This window comes from Pyrgilauda ruficollis, unplaced genomic scaffold (genome assembly GCF_017590135.1).
Source record: "Pyrgilauda ruficollis isolate IOZ18807 unplaced genomic scaffold, ASM1759013v1 scaffold24, whole genome shotgun sequence".
Classification (NCBI taxonomy): Eukaryota; Metazoa; Chordata; class Aves; order Passeriformes; family Passeridae; genus Pyrgilauda; species Pyrgilauda ruficollis.
This window is the reverse complement of record NW_024523648.1, coordinates 17,069,924-17,086,324: the sequence shown is the minus strand read 5'-3', so window position 1 is coordinate 17,086,324 and position 16,401 is coordinate 17,069,924. Positions and strand designations below refer to the sequence as shown.

Here is a 16,401-nt window from a genome sequence, read left to right as displayed (position 1 = left end):
AAAGAAAACAAAACAAGAGAAACCCAGGAAACAAAAAATAAAATGTTTACACATTACTTGAGCAATCTACTGCATTTCCTCAGTAATAAAAAGAAAATTGGTTTCTATAAACATATGCTTTTTTTAGGAGAGGTGGAAAGGAAACCAGGAAAGTTAAATATCTCATAACAGGAAAAGAATTTAATGTTTCTAGAGATATCAAAGTGTATACTAGCTAGACATTCATAAAATACCAGATGAAAAACTCTGAAACAAACTCTGATTCAGATTTAAATGGTATTAGCAGGAAAGGGATATCAGAATATTTGAGGTTATGGGCTATTTGAACAAGGAGAGACCAGGAGAGCTTTCCTTGTTTCAGCTATCAGAACAAAGGCATTGAATAGATACACCTGCTCTTACTGTGCTGTGAGTGTGGGCTATCCCTCAAATGGGGACTGTTCCTGCAACTAATCTATTCATGCAAGGAGATACACACACCCATGTTGGAGACTGTGCACAGGGCACAGTGTATTGTTACACAATAACCTACTTAAACTGGTCATGAATATTTTCTAAAATATGAAAACCAAATCTACAATAAATGAAGGCTGAAAATTAGAGGACAGCTTCTGTTTAATAAAACTGAAAAACACTTTTGAGGATCTTGCAGAGCTTCTCTTAGGATGACTGATAGAAATAAACCAGCTGCTAAGTCAGAAAGATTCCTCCACACCTACATACTCGTGTCATTGTCTGCTTCAACTGGTCACTGAAGTCTATTTTAGTGTGCAATAAAAATTGCTTTTTATTCTGGTGAGGGTTTTCCTCAATTAATGACACTGAAAAAAAAAAAAAAAAAAAACAGTAAGAGACAATTTGCAGGTCCTTCCTGCAGAACCTCCAGGGACAAAGTTTGAAGAGAACAAGGTAAAACCTACACTTTGCCTTTTCTTTTCCTTTCCTCTCTTCACCCTTTCTTTTCCTTCCCTCCCCACCCACCCCTACATCTCCCAGCTTCAACACAGTAATTTCTATACGATCAGATTATACATTCTATTCTATAACATCCTATTAGGAGCCACAGTCATGGTTGAAAAAGTATTCTTTAATCTAAAAGCCCCTTTAAACAGATTTATAACTTCCTCTAAGTTATTTCCTAATTTCCCCAAAGCTCCAGGCTAGGAGCAACTCCAAAATTTTTCCCCTAAAAGCAACATATTGAACTGTTTGTTTTCAGGAATTGGGTGGTGAAAGTGGGTAATATCAGTATTATTTAAGAATGTTTGCTATTTAAAAATAAACTGTTGAAAACACCAAAGTTCACATAAGTAGATGAATGTGTGGTTCAGCAATTAAGAAAAAAATCTCCAATATGCTTCAGCTTGCCCCCTTCTCATTAAGATCTGCATTTGTGAATCAAAACATATTCAGTCCATTAGGATGATAATGCAGACAACATTCAAAGACACTGCATGGGCTCCCACTGCATTAGACAGAAGACCTGCTGATTATACAATAGGGACTAAGATATACAGCACCACAGAGATGCAAACATGGGGATTTTCTCATTTATCCCTTCCATTTCTAAGGCTTCAGGAAACACAAGAGTGACATTTTTGGCTTCCTTTTCTCTTGCTTGTACATTTCAACTGTCCAGGGCTTTTCCATGAACTTGATTCCTTCCAGCAGCACATCCTTTCCCCTGATTAAATTACTGTGCAAGGTTTCATTATACCGTGCATAAATCCTTTGCAGACTCTGCTTTTGCACACACACATTCCTGTAGCACCTACAGGCAAATCCTGCTCAGGCACAAAGTGTTTGAACAGGAGAACCTCAGTTCCCTCTACCCACCAGAAAACCAGCAGGAGCTGAAACACAGAGGACACCGGTGGCTCTGACAGACACTGTTAACATCTAGGGGTTAACTCTGTTAACATGATAACCCATGTAGGGGTTAACAGCTGTGCAGAGGCCCTCGCCTACAAGGCTGGGTTTATGATCACAGCATGGGCAGAAATCTAGACTGCACGCAAGGAGATGGGCTGCTGCTCAGCAAGAAAACATGCTACCCTTGCCCAAAACTGGTGGTGTAAGTGACCAAGAGCAGTGAATTTTTGGGTAAAGGAAGATAACAGAAGGTTGAAACAAATGTGTATTGTTGGAACAAGATTTTTATGCTGTACAGAGAATACTTATTAACCCTCCCACATAAAAATGCTTCTGTTTCATTAATCAAAAAGTGACAGGATGTTTAACAGTCAACCTAGACTTGTCTAGAATTGATTATGTCAACTCAACCTAATTTCTTTGTATACCAGACAAAAAATTGCCACAAAAAAGGAAACAAACGAATGCCAAAAATCTTAGCTTCAATATATCTTTTTATGTTGTTTCATTAGACATTTGGATTAGAGAAGCATAGTATAAATCAAAATGAAAAATGAGTACAAAATATGAGTAAAATGTATTTTTGCAAGCAAAAAAAGAGATATCAAGACAAGTTTTGCAGGGGGCTATCCTCATTAATCACTGGTTTTAGTACTGATATGGGTAGAGAAATAGAATGATTTTTTATATCACTAGGCCACATTCAACTAGATAGAGCATTAATGTACAGAACAACAGGCTTAGACTTCCAAATGGCTTACACTGGAGGGAGAGCCTGGTAAATACAGGAATGTTATTCATCAGGGACAACAGCAAGAAAGCACAACTGACCACAAAGCAGTGCATACATCAATGATGTAAACTAAACATCTGGCTCTGCTACCCAAGGTCTCAGGGCCACTTCTGGATCCAAGGCATGAATCCACAGTATCACAACATTAGAAAAGGATAACAGCCATATGGGGGAAAACAAACCAAATTGTCAACTGCAAAGAGTTATGCCCCACACCAGCAAGGCCCCAGTGGGATTCAGTAGCCAGAGCCCTTCAGTCCAACAAGGGAGGGGACCAGCTTCAAAGAACCAGAATTGACCTAGCAAGTAAAACCTAAAAGGAGAATTAATGAATCATCTTTATTAGTTAAGCAGACATCTTTAGGTAGAACTCAGTAACATCCTTGGGCAGATAAAGCTTGTCACCAGAAGAGAAGACAAAAACATTTATTCTCCATGACCATGGCAGACATGGCAAAAACTAACAAGCTAAAACTTGCATGGAAGATTCAGGGGAAAAAAATATAACAGCAAAGACAGCTTAATGTTGTCAAACAATTAATAGCCAAGATTAAGATCACCAGTAATGTGACCATTGAAAAGTTATACAACTGCTTGTCAGTCACCAGTTTCAAAATCCAGCTTACAGTTGAGGAAAAAAATACTTACCAGTATGTCACCTCTACTCAAAGGTATTAGACAAGTATTTCAGTCACAAAAACCTTCAAGGGTTAGAGCTACCAATTAGCTGAACAGCAGAAGGACATTTAACTCCCTATGTAGATCTCATGTCACATAAACAGAATTGTTTTTACAACTCAGGCAACATCCACTTGGTCAAATCTTAGTTACATTGAAAGGGAACACACGGAAAATGGCTGAACCATTTTCAGTCCTTTTCCTGGTATTTAGAAATACACATTTCCATGCAGCACCACCACTTATTTGTACAGGGGAAAAAAAAGAAGCTTATATAAAACTGCAAGAAACATTCTTCAGCTGCAAGCTGTCTAAACAACATCCAGAACTGTGATTTAAACATGAACCTCTGAAAAAAAAAAATACACTTTTCTTTTCCAATTTTTTCTTGTATTTAAAAGACACTGACAGTATTTGGAAAGCCAGGGTTTAAATATTCTTTATACATAGTTTTGGGGATATAGAAAGAAAACATCCTTAGGGTGTTATTTCAGGGCTTTTTTTTTTCCAGGCTGATGGTCTACATGAGCACAAGCAATGGACTCACAGGTCTAAAAAGTGTGTGTATTTATCAGAAAAGAAAGCAGAAACCATAGATTCTGAAGAAAAGGCAATGGAACACATGGGCAGACAGCCAATAACTCCTCTGAACACTTCCACCTTTAGGATTGATCAGACACAAAAGCAAACCAATCCACCCATCTCCAAACAAATCCCACCTCTTCACCAAAGTCTGAGTGATCTCGTTTTCAGGGGATACAGTTCCAGAACAGCATGATACAAACCCACAGTGCAAAAACCCTTCTTTACTAAAGCTCATACCACCTTTCCAAGTTTTGCTCCTCCCAGGCAGTTTAAGTCTAGGAAATCACCAATAATTAAAATATGGAATTATTTTTCTTAAATAGGTTAAAAATCCTTTTGAAAGAGATATATAGCATCAGTAGATAATAATATGATCAATTTATTCCACTCCTTGACCTCTCAATATTTATGATGTACCAAAAAAAAAAATAAAACTCATTCTTACATTTTCTATTCCCTAACTTCTAGCTGAAAAATGGAAAACTATCCAGAATTTCACCAGACTGTTTGACAGGCTACAACTTAAGAGCCTCTAAACTGGAAAAAGAAAATAAGTGGGTGAGCATGGTGGGGGAGGGGAGGGTTGGGTGGGAGCAAGAAAGAAAGAGAAAAAGGCAAGCAAGCAGAAAAAAGAGGTACAGATTTATTTAACAGCATTTGGCTGACAACATTAAGTGTGGGGGGGAGGAGCACCCACAATCTCAGCAGCTCATTCCCAGGAGAAGGGACTTTACCAGCTCGTGAAAATAACACCTAATAAAAATATGTTTTAAAAACTATTTAAATCTAGGCAAGATTTCAACCAGAAACCATAATGGTTACATTTTTTATTTAGTACTTTGAAAGCACAGTTGTAGCTCCTTGGCAAAACCCTCAGTTCATTCCCAACAAAATCAATAGCAAAATTTCCACTAACTCACATGATGGGAGTAATGGCCACAGCCTACAAACCTGACAGAATCTAGTGTAAATATGCTTTTAATTTGAAAACCCTACTGTAGAAAGGATAACTGATCACACTTAAACTGCAGAAATTTCCGCTTCTACCCAAGACCTATTTACCCAGCATCATACTATTACATATTCTGCAGGTCTCACCTTCAAGCAGCTAATGAACAGACCACAAGAAAGTACAGCAAGAAAAAAAAATCAATTCTGTAATCTGTTCAGGTTTTAGTTTTAGGGTTTTTTTTAATGCTTTTAAATATTCATACATGCCCTAAAACCCATGTAATATTAAACCCATAAATATTTCTCTGTTAGCTATTATTGTCCATGAGATAAACATAACCACTAGTAGATAATTACTAATCAGGTACCTATCTGAAAGAGTCTAGAGAAAATTAGGGGTTTTTTCTTTTGGTAAATGGAACACTTAGCAAGACAAACACATGCTAAAATAAAGGAAGACAGATCAAAAAGAGAAGAAGAAAAAAAAAAAAGGTAGCAGAAAAAAAAAAAAAACAACCACAAAAAACTACCAAAGAGCGCATAAGTTCTGGGAGGGGATGTATAAAGTAGCAAGGTGCTAGCGATAGCAACCAAGTCATTCTGAAAGTCATTTCTGGGATGCCAACTCTAAAAATTTAGAGCAGAATTTAGATACCATTATTGATTTGAAGGCAAACCAAAGCACTTAGCTAGAAATAACACATGCAAACTTTCAATTAGACAACTATGAAATGAAAAAATATCAAGTACATGAAGCATATATTCATACTGCATACTGCACAAACTATCAGCAAAAACAACAACAAAAGGAAGACTTTAAAGTCAGAATGCACTAAGTAAAAGTAGCACATTGTTCTTGTCTAGTATGTATGGCAAATTCAAATTACAGAAAGACAGTTTTCCATCGCAAACATGACAAGAGATACAAGGAGAAGAAAAGAAAAATAAGCTCTTGAAATTCCTTCACTACCTTCACCTTGAATTTAATTCATATTCACTGTAAGTACAAAGCTGCTACTTATTATTGAGAAGGTGATACGCATTTCCTTGTCCCTGTAGGAAGAAATATACTTGGCACAAAGGAATTTCTGCCTTATTTTCCAAAATGAGATCAATAATATTAACTATTACTTCAATTTCAGCCACTAAGAGGTCTATAAAACAAATTCTATAAAAATCTAGGCAAAACCATGCTTCTTCCAAACCCATCACACACAAATAGAGGAAGGATATAGCTTATTTCATGAGAGACGCCATAGGAATTGACTTAATGAATCCAGTGGTTGCATAAGCAGTTCTTTTTAATATACACAAGTTAAAAATATAAATTTTCTTTTAAGTGTGTTTCCAGCTCTATGATGAAACAATTCCTTAGGGAAATACCTCAATCCTTTACAACTTCTCATAGAGGTGAATTAATACCTGCTACTGAATCTCATAGGATTCAATTTCATAAGCAATACAATGTTGTATAAAAAGCACAACACCCATAGCAGTACATACTTGCTACAGTATCAGCCTAAGACAACCTCCACAAGAGATTCAGAACACCTCTTATTATGATAATCCCTGCTTTCAATGACGTGCATAAAACTTACCTATGACAAGAGCCATTGCAAGCAAAACTCCCTTGAAAAAGTACTCCCACACAACTCAAGGTTATGCAGTGCTACTCATATTTATAGAAGTAAATGAGCACTGAGGCCACCAGCCTGGGAGCACTTTGGAGCAAGCCTGGCTCAGCTGATTCTCATCACTGCCTGATAGCAAATAAGCTCCCTTCCTTTCACTTGATGGCACATGCCGTCAAAGAGAACAAAAAATTTCCTGGGGAACTATTGCATCAGGACCCAAAACACTACTGAAAAGAGAATTTTTCAACATTGCTTCAAACTAAGAGGTTTTAGACCACAAGCCTGAGAAATATTGAAGAATTTTGTCTTAACCTTTGCTAGGGATACAAATGTTACTTCTTGAAGGGATACAAAATGAGTGACTGGGGGGTTTGTTTGGTTTTGACATTACTGGCAATGACACATACACATTTTATCACTTCTAATCACTGGCTCTATGAAGTATGTCCCTACTGTGTGTAATTTTTAGAGCTGGACAGAGACCAGCTAGTGGTATTCTTGTCAAACTTCCTGTTGCTCCATCCTACTCCACAAACTACAGAGCATTATTTTTAACACTGTGCAAATAGTAAGTGCATGTGAAAATGCTCTCTTTGAAACACTCTCTTGGCAAAATCTTATTTAGAAGTTATCACAGTAAAGTCCACTAAGTTTTCTTCACATGAAAACAGCAGGCTAAATCAAAATTATTCTTGTTTTAGTCCCATTTCATTATTTTCTGTTTTCTCCTCTTTTAAATGTTAATACCTTATAAGGAACAAATCTTCTTGGTTAGCAATTTCAATTTCCACCATTAGTTTCTACAAGTTAGTGTTTTAAAATGAGATCCCCTTCTGACGTTTGGTATGATGTGAGAAAGAATGCAGACTCAGAGGCTGAAATAGCCATTTGCTCTTATATTTAGGTTGAAATTTTTACCTTAGGAACCAGAACATGAAGACCTATGATAGTCTTGATGATTCTTTATTCTGGTAGTTTTCACTCCCTAGCTGCAGAAAAACCTTTGCTAAACTAATTACTGGATATTTAAGGGGAAACCTTAACTATGAGGCAAACAAGAGGTCAAAGACGCATTTGTATAAAAATTCTTAATGCAGTACAATACAAGCAGTTATAAGTAGAAAAGGTTTAAATAAAATCTCAAGAAAAACATTTTGGCAAACAAAAAACAACAGGACAAGAATTCAGAGGTGCAGCAATTAGAAGCAATTATTATGATCATACTATTAGAACTAGAAAATTATGTAAAAAAGAAAAGCCTTTCAAAATTTTTGCATTGAAGGCATTTTTGTATTGAGGTTAAAACTTATTTTTTTAAGAATACATTGAGTCCTGCTTCAAAAAGACCAAATCAGTCCTATACAGCAGTTCAAAAGCTATTATACATCTTCCTTTTCCTACATCAATCCCTTCTTTCTGCCACAGAACTGGGGCTGGAGGAACTTTGGATGACTGCTGCTTGTGGCAGTTTTAAGATTGAAATTTTTAACATCAAAGTTCAGAGCTTTCATTTATGAGAACAATCTGGGTTCAGCCACCTGTGTAAGTCAGTGGGAAGGCAGCTGGGGACACTGAGCACAATGGGCAGAGAAGTGATTGCCCTGCTCTCCTGAGTGGGGAGAAAGTTTCTGTTCTCATTAGAACAAAAGAGAGGAGAGAGAACGATCCAAATAGCAGCCTGAGACACTGGGCAGCAGGAGAGGGAGATGGAATGAAACTCATATAGAAGGCACATTAGGAGAAAAAAATTGGTTAGGGAGACCAAAGGCAAAAGATGTATATTCTTAGGTGGGAAAAACATTGTTTTTAGGGAAGAAGATAGTGTATTTTGAGGCAGACTTTTGGGAGATAATTTAGGAGAAGTCAGGGAATGGGTAGCTCTGGGGTACACAGAAGGCTCTGGGAAGGGCTGGGAAATGTGGAGCCCAAAGACAGAGGTACCACTTCCAGCAAACTTCTCTATCCACAAACTAAGGGCGCTGATGCAAAAATGGCACACACTCCTAGTTTTGTCTGAAGGTTGTTTTGTTATTTCCTCTATGGAATATACTTACTAAGTTTTTGGTTTATACTGGCTTTTGGCCTTCATCACAGCATGAATAGCCTAGTTACAGAACTCAGCCACCGAAGCTCTCACTGCCTTTTTCTCCTAATAAAAATATTTCCTTCTGTGCATGTGAAAGCATGGCCAAGTAGCCACTTAACTAACTCTGGGGAAAAAAACCAAAACAGTACAAGCTTCCCTTAGGCCCTGACTGAAAGGCAAGCAGTTTTTTCCCAGCTTTTTAGCTCTTTTCTTAACCAGGCCTAGTTTACTGTGTATTTTTTGAGGCACAGACATCAGAACCAGACTTAATTTCCCCAAAAGATTGACATCATATGCAGTGATAACACCACATGCCTGCACCAGGGTGTGTTTCCTCAAAACTAATGCAATTATTCTGGGAAAAATCCCAAATGTGTAGAAGACATACATTTGTACCTGCTTATAAGGTTTATTTGCCATACATTACTGCTATTTCTCCCTGATTTTAAGTTACTGAGAGGACAGTTGTAAACGACTATGTTAGCTTCAACCAATACACATTAGTGGAGATTTCAGAGAATATTTACCAAATATTTATTGTTTGAATATTACCAAATATTTACCAAATATTTATCTAGTACAGACCTGTAAGATCTATATTCAAAAGTCTGCCTCACTACTGTTTGAGCTGTTAAAGGTGATACTTAAAGATCTGAACATTTCTAATTTTTTTTCATGTTACTGTTGTATTTACCATTCTAAACTCATGTAATCCTGTTCTTGTCCACCACCACAATTACAGCCTGTAAGGGTATGCTTGTTAGCTGATTTAAATTTGAACACCTCACTCAAAAAGCAGCATCAAATGAAATCCCTGGCAAAACCCCCACTGACTTCACTGGGAATGAGACCAACTGGAAGAACGGGGCTCCCCGAGAGGCATGAATCACTGTCATTCCCATCCTGCTGAGTTTGTGAGAATGAAGATGAGATACTCTTTGAAGGCCCTTATATTGCGTTTCATGTGACACGCCACTTCTTTTTGTTTTGCAAAATCATAGGAAAAGTTTTTTTACTATCTGAAAGTAACAAACTGAAGAGGCTGGATGAGTCACGGGAGACAGCTTTGGACCAGCTTGTCTCTCAGACTGCCAGAGCCATGGAAGGTTCACCCGAATCTCCCCTTCCTGCTGCACAGCCATTCCCAAAATAATGTGGTAGTGCTAAACATAGTCACGCTGTGCTCTTTTAATAAAAGACGATTCCTGCAGGGTGCACAAGCCACCACATTTGTCAAGATAAGCACATCAATATGAGATGTCATATTAGCCTAGACAAAGAGATTGAACAGATAGCTTTGTCAAACACCAAGCAGAGGGGCTCATTCAAACTGACAAAGCAAGAAATTCAAACATTGAACCTACATTCTAGTATTAACACATTCCATCCTCTTGTGCTGTAGAAGAGTCTCAAGCCAGTAAGTGAGTTCCTGTAAGTGATATAATAAATTTATTCCTAATCTACAATAATAATATTCCTATCAATTCAAACCTCTCTGCTGCACTTATCAAAAACTCCATAATGGCTGTTAGCATGTTTCAGATTATGTTTGGATCTGTACACCTTAGTGGATAGGGACCCTCCAGAATGACATATGCAAACAGGATATAACTAACATGGAGAATTAACAAACATAACTAATTGCCATGCAGCCATGCCACGTTATTCCTTGATCACTTTTCTGTTACTTACACGTAAGGAAGCTTACTCTTAATCCAAAGGCAATAGACAAAGACACTGCAGCAGTGGGTCCTCATCTGTCTAAAATCTGTCATGACTTTAAAAAAATTATTCGATTCCATGTCAGAAATCAAGGACACAGCTGCCCATATTATGGAAAATGTGAGATATTCATATTGGTCATATGCAAAACCAGAAACATGGCTCACAAGATTACTTCTTTGGTGAAAAATTATCTTGGGGTTTTTTTGTATTCCACATGTGTAGCTCTGTGTGTCGGCTTAATCATCCTACACATGGCAGAGGCAGAAGCTATGGGGGTAGGGTTATGAACATAAATATTTTCCTTAAACGCATTTACATTTCAGAAAGACTTAGGATCACCAAGCTTACTTAAAACAAAACAGGTTATCAGTGTGTGGAAGTGAAACTGGTAGACAGACTTTTGTCACACCCTTGAGGTGCAGTATTTACACAAAATCCCACAGTAGGTGGGGAAAATCAGTTCAGCTTTGCACTACAGAGCTCTGACTGAATCAAGACTTTTGGGGGAAGGAAAAAGCCCTCAAGGAACTACCAGAGGCTAGGCATTTCTCTTTTGCCAGGAACCTTTAAGTTTAGCTTTCCCTTCAAACTTAAGAGCCTTGTGGAGGATGTAGGAAGGATTCCCCTTGCAGGGCAGCTGCTCAGTCCCACACAGCTCCTCTGCCACCCCACACCTCGATCAGAGCTCAAAAATTACTCTTAACACAATTGTGGAAAGGGGTCACGGAGCTGTGGAGTTGATACTATTCTCTCTCAGAACTCCACCTGTAATGTACCCTAATGAAATCTTCTTTCCCTCTTAACTGAAAAATAATGAAATCCATGAAGATTTGCATTCAACATTTCCAGAGGAGATTGAATACACTTTAAAATATTCAGGAACAATTCAAATGCAAATACAATATAGTACTGTATTGTTCACATTCTGCAACATTTTGCTTTAATGGGCTGATCGGAAGATCTTTTCCAGTTTGTTTTCTGTGAGTTTAATAAACTGGGACTTTGAAACAGCTGCCAAATATATGAGGTGCTACGTTTTCTTTAAAAGAAAACAGAGTTGTGAAGTCAAAGGCAAATTCAGTGGTATCATATAAAATACCTTTTCACTTCCTGAACATTGCCTGTAGCTTTGCTAATTTATTGCCATGAAAATATTGTTACTACTTAATGCACTAGTACTTCTGTCAATAGGCAGCTTTCCCCAAGGCATATTTGAGAACGCTCTGCTAATCAGAGTTGATGCAGTTATTCTAAAGCAGCCAGGTCTTTAGAAAAAGCTTCATGTTTAATTCCAGTACAGGTGAGTGTTGCCATTTCTTCAAAGCACAATATTTTTAATTTGCTGAATTCACTTCTGTAGAAATCTAAAGTACTGATTACACTATCCAGCCCCAGCTTGAATCAGTGTATTTCAAAGCAGTATTGATGGCTTCTTTACCTCTTACAACTTAACTTTTGTGAAATATTCCTCATTTTGTAGTGGCAAGGATTAAACAAAGACTTAATCAGAACCATAAATCTGTGCTATATTATCAGCAGATAACTTAAAAAGAATGTGTTTGGGTGTTTAAGCAGATACTCATTTGGGTCTGACATTTTACTTTTCTACATCTGCTTGAACTCTTGAGATTATGATCTCATGCATCTGAATTTTTAGTGTTTGCTTTCCAAGCATGCTGATAATCGTGAAGAGCACAGTGAGTGACAATGAGGTCACGTACACGTACATATGTCACACTACAGTTTTATTCTCTCTAATAAATATTGAAATCTCCATGACTATAACTTTACTGAGGCTAAGCAAATAATCTTAATTGGTGTGGGAGATTTAATGTATGCATATTTTTAATGTACTTGCACTTCTATGCAGATGAAAAATTGAATAAAATTCTTCAAGATATAGGTCAGGCCATTTATTTCAATTAGAAATAATAATGAAATTACAGTAAACTATTAAATGTCACTTAATCTATATTCAAGATAAATAGAGTACTAAATTTCTCTTGGCATGTTCCACAACAAGGTACCCTACTTGTCCTTTTATTGACAAAATTGAATGCTCCTCTGCTCTCTCTTCCACAGTGACATTTAGTGACTTTTCTCCTTCTCAAACCAGCATGGACATTATCCATTTTGGCATAAGCCCACCAAAGAAAGAAGTGGTTTTGTGTAAGGTTGATGACTATACGTCTCAGATTCCACTGGTTCAGATCAGCACTGTGTTTTCTTAAATTCATCTTCACTGTAATGCAGGGGGTCTGCTCATGTTGGTTTCCTTCTGCTGTCCATTAATTTCCCAAAACTTCTAAGGGCAAAAGACTTTTAAAAGTCTTTCTACATTGTGCATAATTCACTTCCTAATTAATGACAAAATTATAACCGTCAAAGATAATTTTTTGAGCAGATATTTCAAGATGACAAGATGTTTCACTTGGCCATGGGTTCTTTTTTGAAGGGCATTAAACCCCATCACCTCCACAAGAAATTTCTTAGACATGGGAGACTCCTAAGGCTACCAGCCAGCAATAGCAAGCTTGGTGAACAAACTAAAACAAAGCTTTGAGTACTATGGAGCATTACCACCATGGAATAAAATCTGACTCCTTTGGAATTCTCCTCAGTTAGTTATCTTCCTTGGTTTACCTGAAATACACATAAAATACAATATAAGGAGGTGAGGCCTCATTCAAATTCTCCATGGAAATAATCAAGATGGCTTATGATAATTCTCCATGACTGAAGTCACCCACACACATGGCTTCAATTCCAAGTCTGCACGTCTTTTAAGGGATTTATATTAAGCTCTGCTAAGTAGCTGTTAGCCATTTCTGCTGACTGAAATCAAACTAAGTTAAACCAAAATTTACCATAGCAAGAGATTTCTATTCTGCCCACTCTGTTGTTCCACCTTTCATCTGAAACTACAGCAAAAAGGAAAGACAGCAAAAGGATGCTTTTAACATCTTCACAGCCACATACAATATTAATTTTTGATCTTTTGACATGTTTACAGCTCAGCCAACTAGCAAAAGACTCTGAAGAAGCCAGAGGAGCAACACTTCATTTCTCAGGGGTGTTTCAAAATAAAACACCAAATCTTGTTTGAGAACTTCTTAACTGAGTCCAAGAAGTACTCCCCAGGAAACAAGTGAAATGCATATACAGATGTACATGTACACATATTTACACACCAGCAGGCTTCTCCTTTCATAGATATTAAGCTCTGTGCATAGATATTAAGAAGAAAAGATGGCATTCTCCATGTAAGCCATGGAAGTGGAAGACTAGTATGCAGCTCAGCACAACCAGAAATGCAGATAGATGTTGAATAGGTCAGTGGTCTAGTGCCTCACTTCAGAATGTCCACATGAAAAGGATGAGTGGTAAATGTATACAAAAAAAACCATGACATAAACTTCAAGTTGATTCTTCAATCCTGTGTGCTGCAGAAAATATATTCAATTTTTTTGACATGCAGAAGCCTGTATATTCTACATATTCTGTATGTTCTGTATAAAACTCTAACACTTAAATTATACCCACAATTTTCTAAAGTTTGGCTTTATTGGATTTTTTAGGTTTTGTTGGTTTTTTTTTTAAGAGATGCTGCTATAATATGGCTCTTTCCCAAATGCAAAAATACAGTATTTCATCTTTTTTGCTCTAAACAACTTCCAATGAATAATGTACAGTGACATGATCTTCTGCTATTTACTTTAAACCATTTTGGAGATAGATTGCTACAGTGGGTGGCATTCAGAATAATGCATGTTGAGCAACAGACACTCAAATCTTGCCAGCTTCATGCTTTCTTACAACATGCTACAATGTGAAATGATTCACACTGAGAAAAGTTTTTTTCTGTTATTGTAAAAAATGATGTTATATGCATTTATTATCCAAAATAAATACATTGACACCACAGCCTGAAAAAAAAAAAAACCCTAGGAAAGTAAACTTTGTTTCTCTTTGTATTTCAAAATATTACATTTAGATTTTAAAAAATTAAAGCTGAGTGAGCTTTCTGTGTAAGTCAAGCTTGTCCTGACAGTTAATCCACATTATTATCAGACCCATCAAATTAAAATAAATTGAGGTAAAGAAGAAATCAATGCCAAGGATTTGAATTGCCTTGATGTCATATGCTGGCATCTTATAAATTTTACAATTCCCATGGAAGAGTATCACAGAATCATTTAAGCTGGAAAAGACCTTTAAGACCACTGAGTCCATCCATTACCCTGCACTGCCAAGTCTGCCACCAAACCATGTCCCACAGTGCCACTTCTACACAACTTTAAAATACCACAAAGATAAGGCAGATGATCCACTTGGAAAGACCGAACTGGTAACCAAGAACACACACAAAGTCAAATGGAAGAAGTGAAACATAGCTGTGGAGGTGGTAATGTGGTGCAGCTACACTGACAAGCCATAACTTCCATGGAATTTCTTTTATATCAAACATGTAATGGTAATTTCAATCTAATGATGTGTTACTCCAAAGCGTGGGGGGAAAGAATCTCCACAAAATGACACAGTAATTCTTGGAAGATGCTGTACTTAGACCATATGTTCACAAGTGTTAAATTTGACATAATACCTCTTACCAAGTCCTCAGCCAGAAGCTCAGGAAAAGGGAACAAATAAATATCCCAAACCAGACAACTGTGCTGTACTTGAGAAGTGACTATGGGCTTCTGTCACCGAGATGTTAAAAAAAATGGAATACTGAAATTTGCAGTTTTATTATTTGCACCTTCACAATGTCATCGAAGTTGAATTTTACCCATTATCCTCACAGCCATGTCCATGACAGCAGATAATACATTCTCAATTTTAATTCCTCAAATTTCTGTAAACCCAGACTTGCAGCCCTCGCCATCACCTTGCTTCTATACATTCATAAGCTTTTCAGGGAGAAAAAGTACCCACAAGTTCAAGGTCAACATCAACTGCTCAGTCTTTCTGAAAAATGAGACTTCAAATCATTGAAGAAAATATAGGCAACTTGGGTCATCAAAGTACTCTGAAACACTTCACCCTGAACTCTTAAACTCCCATGCATTATAGTACCTTCGTTTCTTCCACAAATAATTTTCTTCTCCACGGTATTATTCATTTTAATCTATTGTTTTACTTATTCTGCATATTACATTTTCAGCAGGAAACCTACCAAAAATTTCAGACAAAACAATTTCAAACTTCCAAAACTGGTGAATCTTACATTATAACCTTTTCAAAAGATAAGACTTAGGTAAGCATTGAGGCTTCATCAGCCTGGAATGGACTCTACTGAGATGTACTCTTTTCTGGTCTTTCAGCAGACTGTGCATCCTGGAGACTGACTGACCTGTGCTGGAGCCTGATGAATAGTTTTGACATTGACCAGTCACTACCATCTCCCACAGTTGGATTCAGCTGCTGGAGTTCTTCCTCCAGCCAGATGACCTGTTGTTTCAGGAGCCATTTCACCAACAGAAACTGACTAAAACAGGACCACTAGCAAAATATGAGAGAAGCCATCCCTCTTGAACACAATGGAAAAGTTTTACAGAAAAGACAAAGAAACGCCCAAACAATTAAGACCATCCTGTCAATTTCTACTTTCCCACCTCAAACTAAACCAGACTAAAAGAAACGGTTAATGAAAAAAAAGGGAGGCGAAACCAAAACACAGCACCATGCCATACCACCAGTGCCAAAAATTGCTGGTGGATCTGACCTTTGTTGGCCCCACCACTCTTAACACCTTGCTCAATCCCTACCGTACTGCCCTCCAAAACGCTACAATGGAGAAACTTAGCACCGGTACATGGCAGAGGCGAGACCAGGCCCTGCTGGACCTCCATCTCCAGCCCAGCCGCCCCGCTACTCCTCCACGCCCGACAGCCACGGCTCCTCCCGGGGTGGCGGCCGGCGGGGACCCCCTTACCTTGTTGGAGTAGGGCGGTTTACTCAGGTTTATGCCGTCGCGGATGAGCTTGTCCCGGATCATGATCTTCAGCTTCAGCCTGGGGTACGCGACCAGCCCCCCGCCGCCGGCCGCCCCCCGCCGCCCGCCGGGCCGGGCCCTG

At 37.9% G+C, this 16,401-nt stretch overlaps 1 protein-coding gene across 1 annotated transcript in view; it reads right to left on the bottom strand.

Annotated features, from left to right (window-relative positions):
• The window catches only part of SASH1 (SAM and SH3 domain containing 1), a 529,880-nt gene that overhangs the window by 512,503 nt on the left and 976 nt on the right, over nucleotides 1-16,401 (bottom strand). Inside the window, exon 2 of the mRNA XM_041469752.1 lies at nucleotides 16,260-16,398. Within this exon, the coding sequence (XP_041325686.1) occupies nucleotides 16,260-16,398 (139 nt within the window). The remainder of the gene's footprint in view (nucleotides 1-16,259; nucleotides 16,399-16,401) is intronic.